This window comes from Lithobates pipiens, unplaced genomic scaffold, assembly GCF_037356315.1.
Source record: "Lithobates pipiens isolate NorthernLeopardFrog02 unplaced genomic scaffold, aLitPip1_a1.2 Scaffold_13, whole genome shotgun sequence".
Taxonomy (NCBI): Eukaryota; Metazoa; Chordata; class Amphibia; order Anura; family Ranidae; genus Lithobates; species Lithobates pipiens.
The window spans coordinates 300,102,589-300,127,150 of record NW_027507718.1 but is presented as its reverse complement, the minus strand read 5'-3'; the positions used below and the strand labels follow the sequence as shown (position 1 = coordinate 300,127,150).

At 41.1% G+C, this 24,562-nt stretch overlaps 1 protein-coding gene across 2 annotated transcripts in view; it reads left to right on the top strand.

Moving 5' to 3' along the window:
• The first annotated feature begins 505 nt into the window (after positions 1-505).
• The window catches only part of ANXA5 (annexin A5), a 42,657-nt gene continuing 18,600 nt past the window's right edge, over positions 506-24,562 (top strand). The window contains exons 1-6 of one of the 2 annotated variants that reach the window (XM_077476834.1): positions 506-668; positions 2,440-2,480; positions 20,972-21,056; positions 21,427-21,521; positions 21,798-21,911; positions 22,299-22,389. In XM_077476834.1, the coding sequence (XP_077332960.1) occupies positions 2,472-2,480; positions 20,972-21,056; positions 21,427-21,521; positions 21,798-21,911; positions 22,299-22,389 (394 nt within the window). In that variant the 5' untranslated portion in view covers positions 506-668; positions 2,440-2,471. Of the gene's footprint in view, positions 669-2,210; positions 2,269-2,439; positions 2,481-20,971; positions 21,057-21,426; positions 21,522-21,797; positions 21,912-22,298; positions 22,390-24,562 lie in introns of those variants that run through there. The other variant, XM_077476835.1, reaches the window with a different exon arrangement.

The following is a 24,562-nucleotide window of genomic DNA, read 5'->3' as shown; positions in this document are numbered from 1 at the left end:
AAAAAAAAAAAAATGAAAAGAATAAAAATTCCATAAATATATCCCATCGTTTGTAAACGCTGTAACTTTTGCGCAAACCAATCAATATACGCTTATTGGGATTTTTTTTTTTTTACCAGAAACATGTAGCAGAATATACATTAGCCTAAATTGATGAAGACATTAATATTTTTTTTTTTTTTACATTTTTTTATTGGATATGTTTTTTTAGCAGAAAAAAAAGTTTTTTTTTTCAATTGTTGTTTTTTTCTGTTTTGTTTATAGCACACAAAAAAAAAAAAACGTAGAGGTGATCAAATATAGTTTTTAGCCCTTTTCAAGCGATCCCTGGTGTAAACAAAGAAAAAAGTAAATACGCTGCTGAAAAAAAAGTTAAGAGAACTGCTTGGTACAAGAATGCTCTCACTTTTACCCATATGGTACAGTGTGAGATTGATTTGCGATGCTGCAATAGGGGCTGGATATGTGTATTGTGTGTGTGAGGAGGAAACATCCTGTATTAGAGGAGTGAGGCAGCTGAGGGCAGTGCTAGTGATGTGTAGGGTGTGTCTGGGAGAGCTGAGTTCACTTCCACACTCTGGGCTGTGGCTGGGTCTCCATTGCTTCCTGCACTCCGCCTGATCAGCAGCATCTCACAGCTAGCCTGAGGGGGAAACACAACAGGCCATGTAAGTGTATACCAGGACATATGTTATCTGTGTATTATACTGGCAGGGCTACTATACAGTACACAGGTACTTTAGGAGGAGAGGATAGAGGAGAATCCAGCATCAGCGGGATAAACGTGTCTTTCTGTCAACATTTTGACATGCTCCAGTAGCTTGTGTTACTTTGCAAGCAAATACTGCAAGCAGAAGTTGTGATATAGACATAAATTTGTTTGCAAATGTTTATAGTATACCTAAAGATTATTATTATTATTAAAATATATACATATATAAAGTTCTGGGTAGAGTGGGAAAGATTAGAATGCCTGCAGGGTTTTTATTGCTGACTGTACCCAAATTAGGCCCTTTTCACGCTGCCGCAACTTGTCCGCCATTTCAGGGAATGCTTATGGACCTCAACTCGCATCCAAATCAGACCAACGTAGTACAGGGACTACTTTTGAAATTGGTGCGACTTGAAGTCGCACAGATATGAATGGTTATCATTGGGAATCATGGGGTACGACTTGTGCGTCTCACTCTCATGTCCAAAGTCGCAGGAAAAGTTGCACAAGTGCGAAAGGAGCCTTAGGGAGATTTCAAGTCTCTCTTTGTCCCGTTTCATAGTTATCACTGAAAGCGAAAGGAAAATCTAAAAATTTGGATCGTCGCCAGAACAGGACTAGAAGGGAAATCTTCCTTTTGGGGACATTAGTTCTGGTGACAACACTTAGGCTAGGCTCTCACTATATGGAAGTGCAGAGCTGCGTTTTACTAATTACTAATGGCAACCCCCATACACTGTAAACTGCTTTCCTGTGCTGGGAACTACATAGTACTACTACTGCGATTGTTTTTAATTTTTTTTTTTTTTTAATGCGCAGGGACTTTTTACATAGGTACAGCAGCCCATTCAAGTGAAAGGGCTGCGCCATAGGGAAATGGCAATAAACTTGGCTTTACTTTGGAGGGATTTTCTCACATTTCCTGTTTTGCTTGTGGGACTGAAAGTGAAGGGAAACCTCTAGAAAAAAAAAAAAAATCTGACAAGGTTTATAACCCCTCCTTACTCTTTCCAAAATGGGGAATTTTTTTTTTTTTTTCTTAATCTTTATCAGTGCTGTACTTTTGTTGGCTTTCTCTAGTAAGGGAGTGCAAATTTCAAGAGCTTATTGAAGGCATGCTATTGGTCCTATTTATTAGTTTCCAGTACCCCCCCCCCCCCCAGCAACCAATGAGAACGTATTTCATCTAGCTGTGATCTGAGCAGTGGTTTCTCATTGGTTTCTTTGGATTATTGCACTTATTAAAAAAAAAAAAAAAAAAAAAATGAAATGATATATATAAATTTTATTATTTTTATTTTATTTTTTCTATAGCATTCACAGTGCCAAAAGACGATTCCTAGCTGGTTGCTGTTATTACACGTGCTAGATCTAGAACTCTGGTGTCTACTAATACTGAAAGAATCCTATTACTCCAGTGTATATGTCACTATCAGGTGTCACCTGAACCCAAAACCAGGGAGGATGATTGATTTGCATACAGCTTACCTGTGTGTGAGAGCGCAGGCTCAGCTGGGGACAGCAAACCCTCCCACTGTACTACAGGGTTATCTATTGTGAGTACTTTGTCATATCTATTAAGCGTCCACGCAGAATGCCTCTTTATTTAATTTTTTTGTTCCAAAAGTTTTATGGGCAGCCATCCACGGCCCTGATTTCAAACAATGCATGATCTGTTTACTTAGCTATTACATGTTTCATAATTTAGCCTTTACTTCCCTTTGCAGCCTTTGACACCTACTTTACACTAGCAGCAAAAATGGCAACGGTAAGTGGATAATGTTTAATTTTGTAGAAATAAGTGATCGTTGATGCTTGCTGCTTATGTTGCTTTTGTCGTATATTTAGGCAAAATAAAACTGAAATGATGTGCTTTTGAAGTAAGATGTGAAAAAATATTAGAGAGAGGGTGGGTTATTCACTAAAGCTGAGCAGTGCAACTCTGCATATAAACCAATCACCTTCCAGGCTTTATTGACAAAGTTTAATTGAGAGAGAGATATATATATATATATATATATATATATATATATATATATATATATATATAAAATTTGTTTCGGCATTGCATACCCCCCCAGCCATCAATTGTATAGACTCTCCAAGATAAGCTCAGGCTTCTTCCTCTAGACAAACTCCAAATTTGCGCTATATATATATATATATATATTTTTACTTCAAAGAGTCACTGGCTGGGTCATTTCTGCACCGTAGCCCTCCTCTTTGATGGGGTATGAAGGGCATGAACAACCTACCCTGAAACTCATTGGAGTAAGAAAAACCCCAAAAAACGCACATTTGTTATTCAGCTAGAGGTGCGTTTCGAGGGCGCCTGAGCTCATCTCTACTCCACATTTGTCCCACTTGGGCCTATGTATAGATAATACATTTTGCTATTACATTTTATACCTATTTATATTACATTAGAGTTCACCCAATGCATGATTGTAATGTACTACAGCTTTACCGCTGTTGCCTGTATTAATGGTTGTGTACAGAGGAGTGGGCAAGGCATCTGTATGTGTGTGTTTTATTATATATATATATATATATATATATATATATATATATATATATATATATATATATATAAATATATTATTCTCCAATTAAATAAGCCCAGTAGTGTCTTTTAAAATACATTTTTACATTGAGTTAAAAAGTATTTGATTCAAAAAAGTATGCTGGTTATCAGGATATAGAATGTGTTTTTCTATGAGTTGTCCCTGTAGAGAGCGATGGGAAGCGTTGACGTGTACAGCTTCTCTTTCCTCTTAGTAGAATGATTTTCCGTCTCTGTAGTGAACCCACCCAAAAAAATCTAAAAGGAGGCTGGGCGGTCTGTGCTGTGTCATCGGTCATATGAAAGGGAGTCTGCTTCCAGCTTTCAAAGCTGTACAGATGTAATAAGTAACCCCATCCATGCCGAGATGTATTTACTCGCCACGCTCTGGCATTACCTGCCTGCAGGAATATACTCTGTAGTGTTCTCAATGAACTCATTTACTCTAGTTAGTACATAGTAATACGTGAGTGGAAAGTTGCAGAGCAGGTTTTATCAGGAGATGCAAACTATTTGTCTGCTAAACTGCAAGCTAGCAGTGGAGTTAACTACAGTTTGAAAGCTTAAAATAATATGAAAGTGCTCTCTTAACAAAAGCTATCTTCATTAGTACAAAAGCAGCTAGCCCGGTAATGCAGACCATAACAAAATAAAAATGCAGCACTAAAAGTGAGACCACCTTGTTGCGACTGAAGAGTTTCAGCAACCGTGTCCATAACTGGCGAAGGGCAACGATGTCCAGCTGTAAGTTATTGCAACCAGAATACAGACAATTCCAATGATCAGTGTGAAGGAGGACAGCTGCCACCAGAGACGCACTACATAAAAGAGGTCACTAGGTGTTAGATCAACTGCTGGCGCTATATAAATCCCGTATAATAATAATAATAATAATAATAATGAATATGTAAAGAAAATGCAAAAAAAATAAAAATAAAATAATAGAGCGGAAAAAAGGCTTCAATAGGGTAATATTATTTGAACTCAGCCAGGTTTGTTAAATGAAGTAGCACTCTCGCCTAGCAGTAAAAAGGGTCACTGATTCGAATCCCAACCGCAACACTACCTGCCTGGAGTTTGCATGTTCTCCCTATGCCTGTGTGGGTTTCCTTTGGGTACTCCGGTTTCCTCCCACACTCCAAAGACATGCAGGTAGGTTAATTGGCTTCTATCCAAAATTTACCCTAGTATACGAATGAGGACCTTGGATTGTGGGCTCCTTGAGGGTGTAGGGACCAACGTGAGTGTGCAATGTACAGGGATAGGGACAATTGTAGACACTCACTCAGGATGGACTGGTGTCTTTTTATTCAACCTTACTAACTATGTAAGTTGAAAAATGACATACTGGCTAGATCAACAGGTGAAAATAAAGGCAAAGAAGAAAGTTAATGCACCAACCAGATCTAAGGATAGCTGAATATTGTTACATTTTTGTTTTTGGGGTTTAATACCGCTTAGACTATCGGACAAACACAAAATGCCCTTGAAATGATTCAGGCCAGAAGGTTTTAAAATGGTTGACGGGGGTGAGCACACCAGCTCCAACCGGTGTCTTGGGTCCTGATTGGATAGATTAATAGCAGCGCAGTCATTGCCTCCCGCTGCTGTCAATCAAATCCAATGACGTGGGAGATGGGGGGGGGGAGGTGGTGATGTGGCCGAATCCTGCTGTCTGTGTCAATGGATGCAGCAGCAGGACATGGGAGCGCACCCACAAGAGTGCTCTCCAATGGGGCACTCGAGGAGCCAGGAGCGCTGCTGAGGGACCCCAGAAGAAAAGGACTGGGGCTATTCTGTGCAAAACCAACTGCACAATAGAGGAAAGTATGACGTGTGTGGTTTTTAATTTACTTTTTATGAACCTTTACATGTCCTTTTAATGCATACCTTAAGGTAAAAATGTTTAGGCATCCGTGTCCTCCCTCCCCTTTTTTTACTTGCCCGAGTTCTCATTCAATACAGCGCTGTGCACGTCTGCGGCTTTTCCTGGTCCCGTGCTGTCAATCAAAGCCAGTGATAAGGGAGGGGAGGGCAGGGCCAAGTCCTACTGTGTGTGTCAATAGACACAGACAGGGAGGCTTGGGAGCAAGCCCTCACATGCATCCCCATAAGAAGACCCCATAGAAACTTTGTAATGGGGTGCTCGGTAGAGGGGAGGAACCAGGAGCACTTGCAGAGAACCCAAGAAGAAGTTTTGGGGCCGCTCTGTGCAATCCCATTGCACAGAGCAGGTAAGTAATAAACCTGTTGTTAAAAAGAGCATTTGCAATCACTTTAATGGCTACCATGGGCTCCGACATCATAGGGATTGATTTTCTTAGAGAAAATTCCAAGGTAATCTTCCATTGGCTCTGCTTACTTCCATTATCCATGATTGAATATTCATTGCAAAGTGGATTCTCACAACATTCACTCCTCTCTGGGTAAAATCCCCTTACAATAGTGAACAAATTATTTGCCTGTAGTAAATGAACCCCATTGCAATGGTTGACAGTGAAGGCAAGGGAACTATTTTTTCATAAGCTTGTAGTTAAAACTATCATGTTACTATTCACAAGAAGTCAGACTTGCAGTATCCTATAAAAGGTGAGGAGGAATACTTACCTTTGCAGTGGGCAGCAGCTCACCCCTACTTCACTATGGGACACAGAAGTAATGTGGTCAGCAGAAGGAAGCACAAAGCAAAGTTTGTAGTCTCTGCCAGCTGGACAGGTAAATATCTCTTGTACATTTACTGGCCTGGGTAATGTTGGTCTGATTTCTTTCATCTAGCAGCAGGGTTGGTTTAAAGGACAGATCATGAAAATGAAATGTGGGTTGCCATTGCTGATTTCCAAACATTCTGGTTGCCTAGCAGCTAATGTTTTTAGTCATTGATCTGGAAAGTGTGTGTGTGTGTGTGTGTGTGTGTGTGTGTGTGCTTAGTCAGTCTACCTGGCTTCTCAGATTGTGTGGGAAGGGGTTAATGTTTGTGCCACCTTTCTTTGTTTGTGGGTTTTTCCTCAGGGGGGCCTCCCTCCTGTGTGATATAAAAGGGAAGATGCCTGGAACCTGGGGATGGGATGGGAACGGGAACCGAAAATAGGCTCAGGATGCGCACACACAGAGACTCACAATTATGTCTTAAGAAGCTTGTTGGAACATGACCCATTGTAATACCCCCAAGGACATGAACTCCTTTGCTTGACTTATCTCTAGTTTGGACTCTATTCAAAGTTGCTACACCCGTACAGGTAACCTGGGGCAGCTACACTTAGATTTAGTTAGCGGAAGGATGTTGCCATACAAGTTCTGCCGAAAGTTCAGTAAAGTTGTTTACAATGCTAAAAGCCTGGTCTGAAGTTACTCAAGGGGTGCATGTGGGGTCCTAGCATCTCTCTAAGGAACCAGGGTCTGAAATGATCTGTGAAACATCACTACAGTTCAATGTTAACTTGCAAGGAAGTTGCTTTGGGTAACCAGAATGAACAACCACAACCAGTCCTTGCCATGATACCTGAATAGGTGACAGGTTTCCCGGTAGTGAGTGGGGTTCACCTCCCTCCCTAGCTGTCTGTCTCCACCAGGGACTGGGAACAGATTGGTGTTATAAAGATCTAATATCTGGTCACTTGGTTTGGAACAAAAAGGGTTAAATAGAGCACACACAAGGTTATCGCTATGAGCTCAGCAGGACTCCATTCTGTTACTGGGAGTGAGGTAACAGAGGTATGCAGACTGATGGAGTGGGCATACACTCTGCATGTCACTCCTAATGCAATACATACACCTGTTCAAGTGTGTAGGACAAGGGACAACCTCTCGGAGAGGAACTCCACATACACTACACACAAGTGGCTCATCTCTGAAGTAGGGGACTTCCTTAATGTTTGATTTTCACATAACTGTAGCCCTCGCCTGGTCCAGGCAGGGCCGGACTTACTATTGGGCTTGACTGGGCTCAAGCCCAGGGGCCCCGCCCAATAGGGGGCCCCGCCCAATAGGGGGCCCCGCAGCCCTGCCAAGATACATAGCTGAAACTGTCGCTCCGAGGGACACTGTCAGCTGCTAGCCTAGGAGATTTGGAACAGCGGGAGAAGCGGGGGCGGGGCTGTGCTGTGAACAGTGGGCGGGGCTGAGGAAATGTGTAAGAGTGAGGGCTGGAGGAGCAAGTCAGTGTATTGTGCAGCAGACAGAGTGTAACTTCCCTCCCCCTCTCCAGCCCGCCACATTGGACTACACAGTGAGGTCACACTTGGTTGATTGTTAACCATTTCAGCTCAGCTATTTAGCCAGAGCTCTCTATGTGCTGCACAGTTTAATGTTTTTGTGAAGGATTTCCTGCTGATTCAGGCTAGAAGTGTCACAGACCCATTAACTGTTAACTGTCCTCCACTAACCCTGACCAGATCACTGTTTGTAAGAAAAATGTTATTTTGGAAATTAAATGTGCTGCTGCCTTGTCACTTGGTTGCACTTTTCAAAGAAGAATTACTGACTTGATCTTGCAGAACCAGTTTAAATAGAGTGTCACAGTCCTGCAATACTATATATATATATATGTACACTGAGTTCAACCATATCTGACCATCCCTTGTACCGTGTCTGCAGTCTCTGACCATCCCATGTACCGTGTCTGCAGTCTCTGACCATCCCATGTACCTTGTCTGAAGTCTCTGACCATCCCTTTTACCGTGTCTGCAGTCTCTGACCATCCCATGTATCGTGTCTGCAGTCTCTGATTGATCATCTCTTGTACCGTGTCTGCAGTCTCTGATCATCTCTTGTACCCTGTCTGCAGTCTCTGATCCTCTCTTGTACCCTGTCTGCAGTCTCTGATCCTCTCTTGTACCCTGTCTGCAGTCTCTGATCCTCTCTTGTACCCTGTCTGCAGTCTCTGATCCTCTCTTGTACCCTGTCTGCAGTCTCTGATCCTCTCTTGTACCCTGTCTGCAGTCTCTGATCCTCTCTTGTACCATGTCTTACACATATACAACTCACATCACTCACACACACAGCCTACATAGGCTGTATGTGAGTGGTATGAGGCGTATATATGTGACATAGGCTGCATATGAGTGACATTATACACACATACACAGAAAATGTTCACACATATATTGATGTGTCATGTGGGGGGTCTTGTTGCGTCACCTCCCTGAAATTAGTTTTTGCAGGTTGGGATTAGGGATGAGCTCCGGCGTGTTCACACACTCTATGTGCAGAGCCCGCCAGGAAGTCAGCGCAATGCAGCACACATCGAGGAAATGTCTCGCTGCCTGGGAATCGCGCAGCGCTGCGCCGACTTCCTGGCGGGCTCTGCATGTGGAGTGTGAGAATACGCTGGAGCTCATCCCTAGTTGGGATGTCTGTGACTGTGAGCCGAGCCAAGTATACTCGGCTACTCTCGGCTCCGCTCGGGACTGCGAGCAGACCTGAGAGCCGCAAAGATACACAGGACTCTGTATCTCTGCGGCGCCATTTTTAAACTTCAAGACTGCAATGACAACAAGGCTGCAAATGACACTGACAAGGCTGCATTGATGGGCATTTAAATGTAAAGGTTTTTTTTCCTCAAATTTCCCTCCTAAACTTTGGGTGCGTGTTATACGCCGACACATGTTATACGGTAATGTATAGCAGGTAGGGCCCGAAAGTGACTCAAGCCCAGGGGCCCCGACCACCCTAAGTCCTGCCCTGGGTCCAGGTGAGCATGCCTTTGGGAAAGGTGTTACCCCATGCTGGGACGAGTGATCCCCATTCATCACCTGGCTTAGCCCAAAGAACCCACCCCGGGGGTTACCTATGTGACCCACACTTTGTGCCCAATGAGTTAATGGGGAACATGGAGGAAGTGTCGCCGCCCACCTGCCCTACAAGTGGTACATTTTGTTGGATGCTTATAGCACTGAAAACAAATATTCATTTCCATGTAAGATCTCGTGAACCTTAATTATAACAAAAACTTAGTGACTTGTTGCCCAACAAAACACAAATGTTTTCAATACTTACCTCTCCAGTGGAGAGCATGTATAATTTTCACTGTTGTCAAGAATTTTATGGTTGCTCAATGATTTTAAGTGTCTGACACACTTCCAGGTGTGTCAAATGCCTGGTTCCCCCACTGACCTGTCTGTAAAGCCCCCATACACAAACACACACACACACTATCAGTTTTTCTGCTGAGTTTTTCCTTCAGATTTACCAAAACCATATAATATGAGGTCAAACCTTAGGAGTTTCAATTTGTATGCAATCAGGCAGGCCCTTGTACTACATGGCTTTGGTAAACCTGAAGGAAAAACTCAGCAGAAAAACTGATAGTGTGTGTGTATGGGGCTTTAGAGACAGGTCAGTGGGGGAACCAGGCATTTGACACACCTGGAAGTGGTGCAGACATTCAAAACACCCAGAAGTATAGGGAAACAGGGGAACAGTAACTATAGTGATTTACATAACAGTTAAGCCCCATACACACTGTCAGATTTTCTGATGATTTTTGTCTTCAGATTTACCAAAATCATGTAGTGTAAGGGCCTGCCTGATTGCATACACATTAAAACTCCTAAGGTTTGACCTCATATTATATGGTTTTGGTAAATCTGAAGGAAAAAATCTGCAGAAAATCGGATAGTGTGTATGGGGCTTCAAAAGATAAGTTCACCTTTTTGTAACATGTTACACCCATATTCAGGGTGTAACATGTTACAAATCCACCGGCTCCCTGATGTGATGGGCAGCCAGCAATCTTCTTCCCCGGCTCTCTGTCACACTCTGTAAAGATTGTGGCACAGCCACGTCACTCCTTCGCAGAGTTCTGTGAATTGAAAACTACAAGGTTCTGCAGTCTTTGTGGCTGTCTGTTTGTACAGCCGTGGCTATAAGTTTTCTGAATGACACGAATATTAATTTTCACAAAGTTTGCTCCCTCAGGGAGTGTATTTATTTATTTATTTTTAATGCCAAGTTGCATATACTCCAGAATGTTATGAAGAGTGACCAGGTGAATTGCAATTAATTGCAAACCCCCTCTTTGCCATGAAAATGAACTTAATCCCATAAATAACATCTCCACTGCATTTGTGAAGGCTTCAGGGCGCCCAAGAAAGTCCAGCTAGTGCCAGAACTGTCTCCTACATTTGATTCAGCCACAGGATCGGGGGACCACCAGTACAGAGCTTGCTCAGGAATGACAGCAGGCAGGTGTGGGTGCATCTGCATGCACAATGAGGCAAAGACTTTTGAAGGATGGCCTGGTGTCAAGAAGGGAAGTAAAGAAGCCACTTCTCTCCAGAAAATGTCAGGGGCAGACTGATATTCTGCAAAAAGGTACAGGGATTGGATCGCTGAGGACTTGGGTAAAGTAATTTTCTCTAATAAATCCCCTTTCTGATTGTTTGGGGCATTCGGAAAAAAAACCTTATCCGGAGAAGGTGAGTGCTACCATTGGTCCTGTGTCATGCCAACAGTAATGCACCCTGACTCCATTCATGTGTGGAGTTGCTTCTCTGCCAAAGGAGTGAGCTCACTCACAAATTTGCCTAAGAACAGCCATGAATAAAGAATGGTACAAAACATTCTCAGAGAGCAACTTCTCACAACCATCCAAGAACAGTTTGGTGATGAACATTGCCCTTTCTAGCATGATGGAGCACCTTGCCATAAGGCAAAGGTGATAACTAAGTGGCATGGGGAACAAAACATCAAAATGTTGGGTCCGTGGCCAGGAATCTCCCTGGACTTTAATCCCATTGAAAACGAACATGTGGTAAATCCTCGAGGCAGGTGAACAAAAAAATCCCACAAATTCTGACAAACGCCAAGCATAAATTTATGCAAGAATGGGCTACCATCAGCCAGGATGTGGCCCAGAAGTTGATTGACAGCATGCCAGGGCGAATTGCAGAGGCCTTGAAAAAGAAGGGTCAATGCTGCAAATATTGACTCTGCATAAACTTACTGTAATTGCCAATAAAATCCTTTGATACTTCTGAAATGCTTGTAATTATACTTTAGTGTACCATAGTAACAACTGACAAAAAGATCTAGAAACACTGAAGCAGCAGATTTTGTGAAAATTAATATTTGTGTCTTCTCAACTTTTGGCCGTGGCTGTAGTTCTCAATGAACTACCCCAGTGCTGTTGAGCAATGTGAGCATGCGCCATAGACAGCAGTGCCTGTCTTTTGCCAAATATCTCCTAAACCGTGTAGGTTTATTACACCTAGTTTTCATCTAGGCTTACCTCTAGGTCAAAGTGGTTTGTAACGGTTTACAACCACTTTAATGTTAGCAGTGAAAGAAAACCACAATTTATGGGTTGTTCCCAGAAAAGTAATATAGGGGAAATCTTCCAATGTTTGACACTAGTACTGGTGACCTAGGGGGGCCTCAATGAATTCCCTTAATTTATAGGGATTTGCTGTTTGGCTATGGGACAGGAAGTTGAGGTAAGTCTCCCCAATGGGGCACCGATGGCAAAAAATTAACAGGGGTTATATAACCCTCCCTTACTTTATCCAAAATGGGGGGGAGGGGGGAGTTTTGCCTATAATTCTACTAATGAAGAGCATCTTGAGCCCGATTACATCTTTCTGGCAACAGTGATACTGTTAGAAACGGCAGGAAGGTAGCGATGTACATATTATATGATGCTTTTCTTGTTCTCTTTTCACATCAATTTTTTTTCCTCAGTTTTCCTTCTCTTCAGACTACATCCTATTAAAAGAAAAAAACGTCAGGGACCTGTTCTAACGGCAGATGCAATCAACAAACCTGGCATAGCAGACCTCAAATCATGTGTAGTTTAGTAGTTCTCATCCAGGGGATGGCCCCTATGTAACTGCAGGACACAGTGAATGCTTTAGCTGGATTGTATTCTGCTATTCTACGTGCTAGATGTTCGCTGACGTTAATTATGAAAACATGAACTATTGGCCAAAGTTAAGTGTATACACAACCACATTCAAAGCCATTTGCAGGCCATCACCTTTTTAGTTCATCATTTTAAAGATGGTTAACTTCTATTTCCCATAGATCTGTTTTCATTTAAATGTGACAACCACACAGTGCATAAACAGTAATAACCCGTCACTTCAACCTACATAGGTCATTCCCATTTTTTATGGAAGAGAAATCGATGCCGATTTGGCTGATCGCTTCATTCTCCCCCAGAAAAACCCACATTCTGCAAAGTTTGGCGAATTGTGTAGCTTTTTGCCTTTAGGAAAATCTTATAAAATGTAGTCCCGTTTTTTAGACTGGCCAACAACCAATTTTACACCCCTACTTATTTCTTTCTCTGCAGCACCCAATGTTTTGTTTTGAGGGCTGGAATTAGCCAGGCAGCCTGAGACCTTCTTTCTCTCTTGGCTTTTCATGTTCTATGTGACCATGCACACATAGATGTTTAAAATATGTAAATATGTTTTGGCAGAAAAACCAGTGACTGCTCCTAAACACTACCAAAGTCTGCTAAATGCCGGTATCCAGCATTTTTAGCAGATTTTTTATTTGTATTTTATTTTTTGAGGCCACCAGCGTCCCTAACAAACAGTGATTAGCTGGTTGTTAAGGAACAGGCTGGGAAGCCGGCTGCCGCATCCTTAACAGTTGAGTCTTCGGCTTCCCTACTAACAGCTGAATTGAAAAAAGCACTACCAGTGAAAATAGCATACAAAAATGTGAACAAAATGGCTTGGGGGCCCCCCCCCCCCAAAATCCATACTGACCCTTATCCGAGCATGCAGCCTGGCAGGCCAGGAAAGGGGGGAGACAAGCGGGCGCCACCCCCCCCAAACCATACCAGGCCACATGCCCTCAACATATGGGGGGTGCTTTGGAGCAGAGGAGGCTCTGTCTTCTCCCCCCCCCCCCCCCACCTGATGAGAATAAGGGCCTCTCTTCCCCACAGCCCTGGGGTGGTGGTTGTGAGGGTCTGCGGGCAGGGGGCTTATCAAATCAGAGTTCAGATCCTTAGAGAGTTCTTTGCCATGAGGTACAATGTTGAACTGCCAGTGACCAGTATGAAAGTGAGAGCGATAACACCAATCTCCATTCACACCTGGGACCTTGTAACACTAACAAGACAAATGAAACAGAGGAGGGAAAATGGCTAATTGGGCCCAATTTGGATTTTTTTTTTTTTTTACTTAGGGGTGTACTCTTGTTGCCAGCGGTTTAGACATTAATGGCTGTGTTGAGTTATTGTGAGGGGACAGCAAGTTTACTTTGTTATACTCACTATTTTACGTTGTAGAAAAGTGCAATTTCTTCAGTGTTGCCACATGAAAAGATAAAAAAAAATATTTACAAAAATGTGAGGGGTGTACTCACTTTGGTAAGATGCTGTATATAGCATCAACAGTTTACACAGCACTTTACAATATAAAGGGAGGGCCTTGTTCATGAAACTTACAATCTAAAGGAACGGGGAGGTTGTACAAAAGGTAATAGCTGCAGGGGATGATCTGATGGAGGTGACTCAAGTACAGTTGTTAGGTGGAGGAGGGGTAGGCTTCCCTGAATAAGTGAGTTTTCAAGGATCACCTAAAGGCTAGGAGCTGACCAGACATACTGGGGCAGGGAGTTCCAGTGGATGAGCCGAGCGCGGGAGGTGGTAACAAGGAGAGAGGTCTTGGGAGTTACATAGACGATTTGGGCGATATCTGTGGATGGCTTTGTACATTGTGGTTAGTATTTCAAATGTTATATGTTGGGCTACTGGAAGCCAGTGAAGAGCTTGGAAGAGAGGAGCAGCAGTCACGGATCGGTTAGTAAGAAGTATTATTCTAGCAGCAGCATTCATAATAGACTGTAGGGGGTAGGGTGGGGGGGATCAATGGTTGTGCCATTGATCTCAATGCTAAAGTCGAGGGGAGGAGGAGGAAGAAATATTACAAGCTCTGTTTTAGAAAGATGGAGTTTGAGGAACCAAGGGCTTGTAGACTGCAAAATATTACATTTTTCATCTTGGGTTTAGATATATTTAATTATTTTGCTTGTACTTTAACTGCTTCAGACCCGCAAGATTTGGCTGCTCAATGACAAGGCCATTTATTGCGATACACTGCATCGCTTTAACTGAAAATTACGTGGTCATGTGATGCTGTACCCAAACAAAATCGACGTACTTTATTTGTGCTATATACAAAAGAAGAGTGACAATTTTGAAGAAAAAAACACTATCTTTTACTTTTTGCTATAATAAATATTCCACACTTTTTTTCAAAAATCATTTTTCCTCAGTTTAGGCCGATTATATTATTCTAAATATTCTTGATTAAAAAAAATAAATAAATCACAATAAGCCTTTATAGATTTGGTTTGCGCAAAAGTTATAGCCTCTACAAAATAGGGAATAGATTTGACTTTTTTTTTTTTTTTTTTTTTATACTAGTAATGGCAGTGATCTGCAATCGGGACTGCGATTATTGCAGCAGAAAAATTGGACACATTGTTGGGACCTTTGACAATTATACAGTGATCAGTGCTATAAAAATGCACTGATTACTGTATAAATGTCACTGGCAGGGAAGGGGTTAACACTAGGGGGTGATCAAGGGGTTAAAGGTGTTTCTAACTGTGGGAGATTGGGACTCACTGGAGGAGGAGACCGATCGATGTCCCTAATCTTTAAGAGCAGACGATCTGTCTCTCTTCCCCTGACGGAGCCGGGATTTGTGGGTTTACACACACAGATTCCCATTGTGGGGGGCGATAAAGCGGTTAACTGTGTTCTCTAGGTGTGTTCTAACTGTAGGGGGATGGGACTGACTAGGGGAAGAGAGAGATCTGTGTTCATACTTGGTATGAACACACGATCTGTCTCCTCTCCCCTGAAAGAACTGGGATCTCTGTGTTTACACACACAGATCCCGGTTCTCACTCTATGACAAGCAATTGCATCGGCTTCAGGTACATGCTGCAGCCAAAAGGTGAAGCGCCACAAGGTAACGTTGATTTGCTGAGCCAACCTGCCGCACCAAAACTGCGGCGGCTGGTCCGGAAGTGGTTAAAGAGGCATTTAACTCAAAATCTAAAACGTATTCTATTACAGCTTACAATTTCTAATGTGGGATGGCTGCTTTCGTTGTTTATTTTGTATTTTTTCCTAGGCTTTCTTTCTCTTTTTTCATCTGGTGATTCAGCCAGTAAGTCTGTTTTTTGAAATAGAACAAACTCTCCAGCAGAATGTATGTTACACAGATTAGAAACATTTCACACTGGCAGGGGTGATTTTAAAATGATCAGATTTTAATTATTTATGTAATGCTTTTATCCCAAAATGGGGAAAAAAAAAAACTGCTGTAACTGCTTATAATGAAGGGCTCTTGAGCCCCTCCTAGGGAAAGAGAGCCTTGACTGATGGGGCATGGCTAGGTGCGTGACAAGGGAAATGATTGGTTCGGACATGTGGGATGGGATGGGCCTGAGCTCAGGAAATCCTGTGCCCCAGGGAATTCTGAGTCTTTCAGAAGAATCGTTGGAAGAGCTCCAGTTTGTTACCTTATTTAAATCTGCCAGTACATCTAATGCTCACCTCTCTCCAGATTTAACAATGCTGCTGTCCCAAGGTACCCCTGTGTTCCTTCTTCTAGAGTGGGGGTGCTCTAATACCGAAGGTGTGGTACTGGCCAGATCACCAGGTGAAAACAGAGGGGGGGGGGGGGGGGGAACAAAAAAATAAAACTGATCTAATCTAATGATTGCTAAGCTGTAATTTTCAGTTTTGGGTTTAATATTGCTTTAATATCAGTTGTGCATTCATTTGGTGATACTTAAATTTACCATGATGTGCGGGCAACACTTGGCAGGATGCCACTTTTTTTTATTTATTTTTTCCTCATTTTCCCCCAACAGCCCAAGTACTCATAGTAAAGAAACAATGTAGCATATTTTACCACTTCTGAGTTCTGTGTATGCCTATGCTTATAATATAGGAATGCAAGTCAATCCATTTACTAAATTGAAAATTACATATTTGGCAATATCCTGTGTTTGCTCTTTAAACACTTACACACTAAAGTCTTCATAAGTCCTTCTAACAATTGTCATTTTGTTATATATGACAAGCCAAATATTTGACTCCGTTGGAAAGCTAGTCAAGAACACATGATTTTTGTCTCAGATCCTCAATGAGTAATGCATACCCTAAAACCTCTGCATGTCATGCTGTATGAAATTCCAATCTCAATTAGTTTCATGTTCATTCATTTATGCATACTTATCAACTCAATTATATTTTTTGTTTGTATGTTATATAGTTCAACAAAGTTTAGATTTTCATAAGATTTTAGTCACTCTGACATGCCCAGTTCCTTTTGAAACCTGAATGAATGATACGGGTGCATCTATTTATTAAAATTAGAATATCATCAAAAAGTTCATTTATATCAATAATTCAATTCAAAAAGTGAAACTCCTATAGTTAGATGCTTTACACACAGAGTGATATATTGCAAGCATTTGGGTCTGGTGTCTCATCTTCCTCTTGACGATACCCCACAGATTCTCTATGGGGTTTAGGTCAGGTGAGTGTTCTGGTCAATCAAGCACAGTGATCCCATGATCATTAAACCAGGTATTGGTACTTTTGGCAGCTAATCATTACTGACTGTTGAAACTGTCGAAACACTGGACCTCACGCAACTTGGATTCTGTGCCTCTCCACTCTTCCCCCAAACTCTGCGACCTTGATTTCCAAATTAAATGCAAAATGTTCGACAGTCCGTGATAATTTGGGGAGTCATGTCATCTGTTGGTGGTGGTCCACTGTGTTTTTTTTTTATCAAGTCCAAAGTCAGCGCAGCCCTCTACCAGGAAATTCTAGAGCACTTCATGCTTTCCTCTGCTGACCAGCATTATGGACATTCTGATTTCATTTTCCAGCAGGACATGACACCTGTACCAATTCCTGGTTTAATGATCACTGTATCACAGTGCTTGAAAACCTGGCTGACCTAAACCCAATAGAGAATCTGTGGGGTATTGTCAAGAAGAAGATGAGACACCAGACCCAACAATGCAGATAAGCTGAAGGTCGCTATCAAAGCAACCTGAGCCTCCATAACACCAAAGCAGTGCCGCAGGCGGATCGCTCCCTACATGCCACGACGCATTGATGCTATACTGTACATGGGCATACCTTTTTCAGTAAGCCAACATTTCTGTATTAAATCCTTATTTTTATTTTTTTCATTGGTCTTATGTAATCTAATTTTGTGAGGTACTTTTATTTTGGGTTTTCACTAGCTGTAAGCCATAATCAACATAAAAAAAAAAAAAAAGAAATGCTTGTAATATCAATCTGTGTGGAACACATTTATATAAAATATGAGTTTCGCTTTAATTGATTTACTAAACTAAATTAACTTTTTGATGATATTCTAATTTTATGAGACGTACCTGTAGGTTGGGTTGCTCCATACTTTCCCACTGCCTCATGGAATACAACTTGGAGGATTTAAACTTCTTTTATAAGAGAAATATGGCATATGCCATTGCAAACCTTTTGAAAATGCTATTTGGTTGGCTGTCACACTGATCATTAAGCTTCAATACTTTCTCAGACACTGACCCAGAACAAGTATGTACATCGGGGAGGTTCCTACTTGCCTTTGTGCACCACCATGTACAAGTTTGAACTTTCAGAAGGCTCAATCTTTGATGCTACACTCTAGGAAAGATTTTCGTTACATGTAACTTAAGAAAAACATAAAAAAAAAAAAAAAAAAAAAAAATTTGTAAATATGAATGATTCTAGGAAAAGCATACAAGAAACACATCTAACTATTTAAAGTCTAACCGTCTTGCTAAATCCCATTGTTGCCTTTTACTATGTCACTCTGACACTTTCTTAGAAATAAGTCATGTTGAAATTCCAGAAATAAAAAAAATTCAGACAAAACATATAAGTAAAATGCCTTCTTTTCCATGTTTTTGACCAGCCACTTATTCTGACCAGCCACTTCTGTGACAGAGGAAGGGAACATGAGGAAAGAGAGCACCCACCCCATGTGGAATTTAGTTCCGCTTTAGGCCCCTTTCACACGCGTACGTCATCCATTAAATCACATTTTTTTTTTTTCAAAGAAAAATACGGATTCAGATGGCATCCTTTTTTAGTTCCGTTTCAACAGATCTGGACGTTGGGTGTTTTCGTTTTGAAAAAAAACAAAGAAAAAAAAAAACTGACCTGAACATACATGGCCGTAGGTAGATATACACGAAGGCATAAGTTGTGGTTTAGTCTGGATCCGTGTGAAAAACTGACAGATCTAACCAGAACGCCCATGTAAAAGGGGCCATACTATAAGAACAGTAACTCTGCTGGCTTGAAATCCCAAACAGTGTTGTCCAGACATGCTCTTTAAAAATCGTGTTTTTTTTTTTTTTTTTTTTTTTTCAATTGTATGCGGTGTTTTAGCTTTAGAAATACAGTTTTCTGGCTTACTGCTATGTCTCAGAGGAAAGGCATCCTATGAATTATTGAACATGTACTCTGTTATTTCCTACAAGTCCCTGAAGACAATTTATTATTCTTCAATTTTTTTTTTTTTTTTTTTTTTTGGTTATGATAATGGGTACATTAGATTTGTGTGCTCTAAAGAGAAATTTTTGTGGTTAAACCTGAAAGCACACTATGATGTTTGTTTTCTACAAAGCTAATAGTGGGTGTAAACCTTAAGCATTATACGTTTATTCATGCTTCTAAGTGTAATGTTTCTGTCCCACCCATGGAAATGATCTTGCAAGGTAGCATTGCAAAATGCTATGTCAAGAAGTCTAGAGCTTCTTCTTTCAGTTAAACAAGATACTAAATATGTAATGATGCAATAAATGTCTATCGAAGGATCTCTAAGCCTGAGGCATAATATGCTGTCTTCTGTGCCAATATCATTATAATTGAAAGTAGGAATGCATGTAAAGAGCCAGTACATGGTACATTGTACTTCACACTAAAGAAAATGTTTTAGTATACATCCCTTTTGGTGCCTTTTATAACAAATTGTAAGCTCTGATGCCCTTCCACATATCTCCAGATTTGTTTACTGTAATGCTAAACTCTCAGTTGCTGCACAAATAATGTTTTAGGAATACTTTCATCGCTATTTTAGCTCCATCAATATATCCAGAGTAATACGTTTATGGACATAACCTATTCATCCACCTTACCTTCCTTTTATAGTTAGTGATACAGAAGGGTTAGAATGGCTGTGAGGTTTTAATTGCTGCCACGTCCTCTGAATCGGTAATGAATTTAGTATGAGTACAGCATTTAAGAGACAGGAGCAGACATCTTTTGTAGTAGATACACAGATGGCAATAAAAACTTGAACGAAATCTTATTATCCCGGTACGAGGTTGCATTTAAAACCTTTTTGGCAAAATATCTTAAACGCATTTTTCACCTTCCTTCCTTTATTTGAGAAAGAAAGAAAAAAAAAACACCTTTCTCCCACTAAGTTTTCATACCTCTTCCATTTGACATTCAAAGATCTGCTGAATGCCAAACCAGTTCACTTGGAGGTTCGGGCTGAAATCGGACCTGAAACGGTGAATGGAGACGCACTGAACTCCTGCTGTGAGCCACTGCGTGTTCTAGTGTGAATCTGGCCTGAGGAAGTATTGGTACTAATTTCCTGCACCCTCTACAACTCGGTATTAATTTAATCCCCACTGGATCCTTGACACTTTCAGACAGAAGGTCCATGGGCAAAGAGCATCAGAAACTAGTGATGCACCGAAATTTCGGCCGCCGAAACATATCGGCCGAAAAAGCCCTTTTCGGCAATTTGCCGAAAGAGAAAAACGGCCGATAATGGAGCCGTAAATGGGGTGTGGCCTGGGTGGGGGCGGGGCTCCGCCCCCGCCCTCGTGCCGCCCATCATGGGGGGTGTATAGCGCAGGAGAGCCGCCTCCGCTGCTTGTTTGATCACAGCGCCGGGAACATCACAGCTTTCATTTCAATAGCTGTGTGTTCCCGGCCGCGCGCTGTCACACGCAGCCCCTCCCCCTTGTCCGGGCACTTAGATAGACAGATCATCCGCAGGATTGGAGGGATGATCTGTCTATCAAAGTGCCTGGACAAGGGGGAGGGGCTGCGTGTGACGGTGCGCGGCTGGCAACACACGGCTATTGAAATGAAAGCTGTGATGTTCCCGGCGCTGTGATAAAACGACGGCTCTCTTCCCTACACAGGCTGCAACAAAAGGGGACACACAGGCTGCAACAAAAGGGGACACACAGGCTGCAACAAAAGGGGACACACAGGCTGCAACAAAAGGGGACACTGGCCTGCAATGGGGGATGCCTCCTGTACCACGTCCTCTGTCTCTGACCATCTTATGTACCATGTCCCCTGTCTCTGACCATCTCCTGTATAAAATTTTTTTTTAAAAACAGTCATTTTCGGTATCGGTGCTGTTTCGGTATCGGTTTCGGTTTTCGGCCTAGTGTATTTTTCATTTTCGGTATCGGTTTCGGCACCAAAAAAAACATTCGGTGCATCCCTATCAGAAACCCTTGATCTATTGAAGCACAAGGTTTTATGAATGGCACACTACCACTCATGTAATGGTAAGGGGTTTGAACACCATCTTTACTGGTCCGTATAGTGAATCTATTTGTCAGAGGAAAACTGAAATTCAGTGCAATATAATGCATATAAAATATATGTCAGGTTACAAGAAAAACTTTATTTTTTTATTTAGACAAAAAGAGGAACCATCAAGGATTTCCATGGTTTCAAAGCCAATGATGATGCAGAAGCTCTCCGCAAAGCAATGAAGGGTTTAGGTATGTTTTTATATCCCTGTGTGTGTGTGTGTGTGTGTGCGTGTGATTATATCAAAATGGCAGATGCAGTAATGGGTTTCTTATCGGCACTACTTCCCAAAATGGTTAATTTTACATTTTAGTTGAGGTGTGATGGATGCAGAGTGAGGAAAATCTATACGTGCCTTTTGGTTCTCCACGCTTTAGACCCAATGTTGTGAATTTTTTTTGTGGTGATCAAAAGATAAACTTTTTAAAGTGTTTTCTGCCAAGTATGGCATTATTAGGGTGCTGTTTGGGCCCCCAACACCACAAATTATGCCCCTCCTGTAAAATGTCATAAAGAATATTTTTGGTTCACTGTGGCTTTTCTTTGCACATTACATTTCAGGTACTGATGAAGACCCTATTATGAAGATTCTTACATCCAGAAGCAATGCTCAGCGACAGCAAATTGCCGTAGCATTTAAGACCTCATTTGGCAGGGTAAGTAGTTTTTTGCACAAGATGGCCAAACCATTGTATACCCTGAATCGCCTGAAAAAAAAAAAAAACCTTTTGCCACAGATTTGTGTTCATCATATTACGTAAATATTATAACTATTTAATTAAAGAAATCCTCACTTTTATTGCTCTATGATTGTGTGTGGGGTGTTTTTTTTTTTTTTTTTTTTTTTCTTTCTACATGCATCCCATGCAGCAATGCTGAAGCAATTCTATGAAGCACTTGAAATATAAATTTTTTTTGTGTGTGTGTTATAGGATCTTGTTGATGATTTGAAGTCTGAACTTACGGGTAAACTCGAGAAGGTGATTGTGGCACTAATGACCCCAGCAAATTTGTATGATGCTCAAGAACTTAGACATGCAATGAAGGTATATATTTTTATTTTTTTATTTTGCATGTAGGAATATAATAATTCATGTATGTTTAAAAACATGCAGTGGAGATTGCAGAACGTTTTTAAGTGAGAAGCATAACTGTCAATTTAATCCAATCACAGAATACGTGGCAACATATCAAGGAGCCAGCTGTCTTCATTTATGCTGCATTTTGTTTTCTTTGTTTAAGGACATAATAGATTTTTGCGCAATACATGCTGCTTTGTGATTGCTCTCATGGTAAAAGGGCAATAGAATGTTTGATCAGCGCAAGACAAAAAAATGTATTACAAAAAAAAGGAAAGGATTGAACATCTGCTCTTGTGAAGAGTCGCATGTTCTTGAGTGCTATGTACATGGCAATATGTGCTTGTTTTGCAGGGTGCTGGCACAACGGAAAATGTTCTCGTTGAAATTCTTGCTTCTAGATCTACACCTGAAATCCATCACATTAACAAAGTCTACAAAGAAGGTATACACAGAAGGAATAGACTGTGCTGATGTTTTTTACTATTGTTAAGAAAAGTTGTTGAATTTTCAGATTTTTTTTTTTTTCTTCGCAAAAAACTGGTGAATAAAGTAACCGCATCCTGAAAGTTTAACAAACCAAATTAAAATATAAGGTTGAAGGAAGAATTTTACCAAAACCCATGTTCATGTTTAATGTAGCAGGGCAAGGTTTAGTATTATGTCTGGTCTTAAAGGCTGAATTCATGCTTTTACTGTGTGTTACCAAGTGCATTGCGTTAAGACAGTCTATTCATTTTTATTGGTCTGTCGATGCACAACAACATAGGTTTCACATTTGTGTGTCATGTGCTAAAATGAAGGTTCGGTGTGATGCGTTGGGGATGTTTATTTTGGAGTCATTTAAAGAGATGCCTATAAGAGTGGTCAGACTCCATTTTTGTATCCTGACCAATTTTATTTTAACCACAGTACTATTATAGGTCCGCACATTGAAACTTACAACAATCATCCATAACAGTATGACCACTGACAGGTAAAATTAATGAATATCATTGATCATCTCATTACAATGGCACCTGAAATTGGTTAGGCAGCAAGCTAACATGATGTCCATAAATGTAATGTGTTGAAAGCAGAAACAATGGACAAGCATAATTGACTTTGATATGGGCCAAATTTGTAATGGCTAGACAACTACATCAGCGCATATCCAAAACTGCAGGTCTTGTGGGATGTTCCCCAGCTGCAATGGTCAGGACCTACCAAAGGTGGTCCAAGGAAGGATAACAAGCAACAGGGTCATGGGTAGCCAAGGCTCATTGATGCAGGTGGGGAGCGAAGGCTGTCCCATGTAGTCCAGTCTAATAGAGCCACTGTAGCTGAAATTGCTTAAAAATCGAATGCTGCTTTCAATAGGAAGTGCATTGCAGTTTGTGCATGGGGCTGCGTCACCGCAGGCTGGTTTCAGGTGCACATGCTGACCTGTGTTCACAAGCAAAAGTGCCTACAATGGGCATTGGAGCAATGGAAGGTGGCATGGTCTGATGAAGTCAAGAATAGTTTGAGGAACTCAAACAAGTTTGAGGCATTGGCTTGGTCTCCAAATTCTCCTGATCTCAATCAAATCGAGCATCTGTGGGATGTTATGGAAAAACAAGTGCAATTCATTGAGGCCCTACCTAGCAACTTACAGGATTTAAAAGATCTGCTACTGCCAGCTTGTAGTCAGATACCACAGCATACATTCAGGTTATGGTGGTGGTCATAATGTTATGGCTGATCAGTTTATATTTGTGGGGAAAAAAATATATATTTTTTTGTGTTCAGTTTTTTATTGGCAAATATTGAGAAATTAACAGTATCTTTAAGATCATTCACATCAGCAGCCACGCTGAACATTGCACGGTTTTGCTTTTTTTTTGTTGTGTATATACTTCAAACAAAGCCACAAGGGTTTATTAGGTAACATATCAATGGTAATGTCTAATTGAAAAAAAATCATGAAAAATACAAACCTCATAATTTTAAATGTGTGTGTGTGTGTGTGTGTGTATATATATATATTTAAATAATGTTTTTTTTTTTTTAAATTTACCTTAATGCCACTAAATGGTATGTCGCAGTCAGTTTGAGAGCGGTCATAAAACCTACAACAATGTCTCAAAATAGAAAATAAGTTGCCAATAAAGTTTGCTAAAATCTTTAAAATGAACATAACTTTTTGTTTAGGGATTTGCAGATCTGCTTTCAAAAATGACATTCAGCCAGGAACTTGATATTCTGCTTTTTGTGCTAGGACACTGTAGATTTTTCTTCCAAGGGTCTGCACCTACTGTGAATGTTGCCTTGTAGTGCTACATTGGACATTGACAGAGTATTCTTTATTGAGTACAACTTGCTTTTAAACACTAAAAGAGATTATTCAGGGCAAAGCTACAGGTTCTCATGTGAAAATAACCCCAACCCATGGATGCTCATCTACCTGCACCCCCCACCACTGTCTCTCTCCACCAGAGGTGGGAGTTCTAACTCTGTGTAAGCTCCATGTCTGATGGTGTTTTGAGCTTTACATTGGGGTAATTTCTTCTTGTTCCTCGTCAGGTGGCAATATTAGGGCTTGACAGTTGGCTGTTCAAACCCTATCTTGGCATTCTGAGAGTAGGGCATGTGCTGTC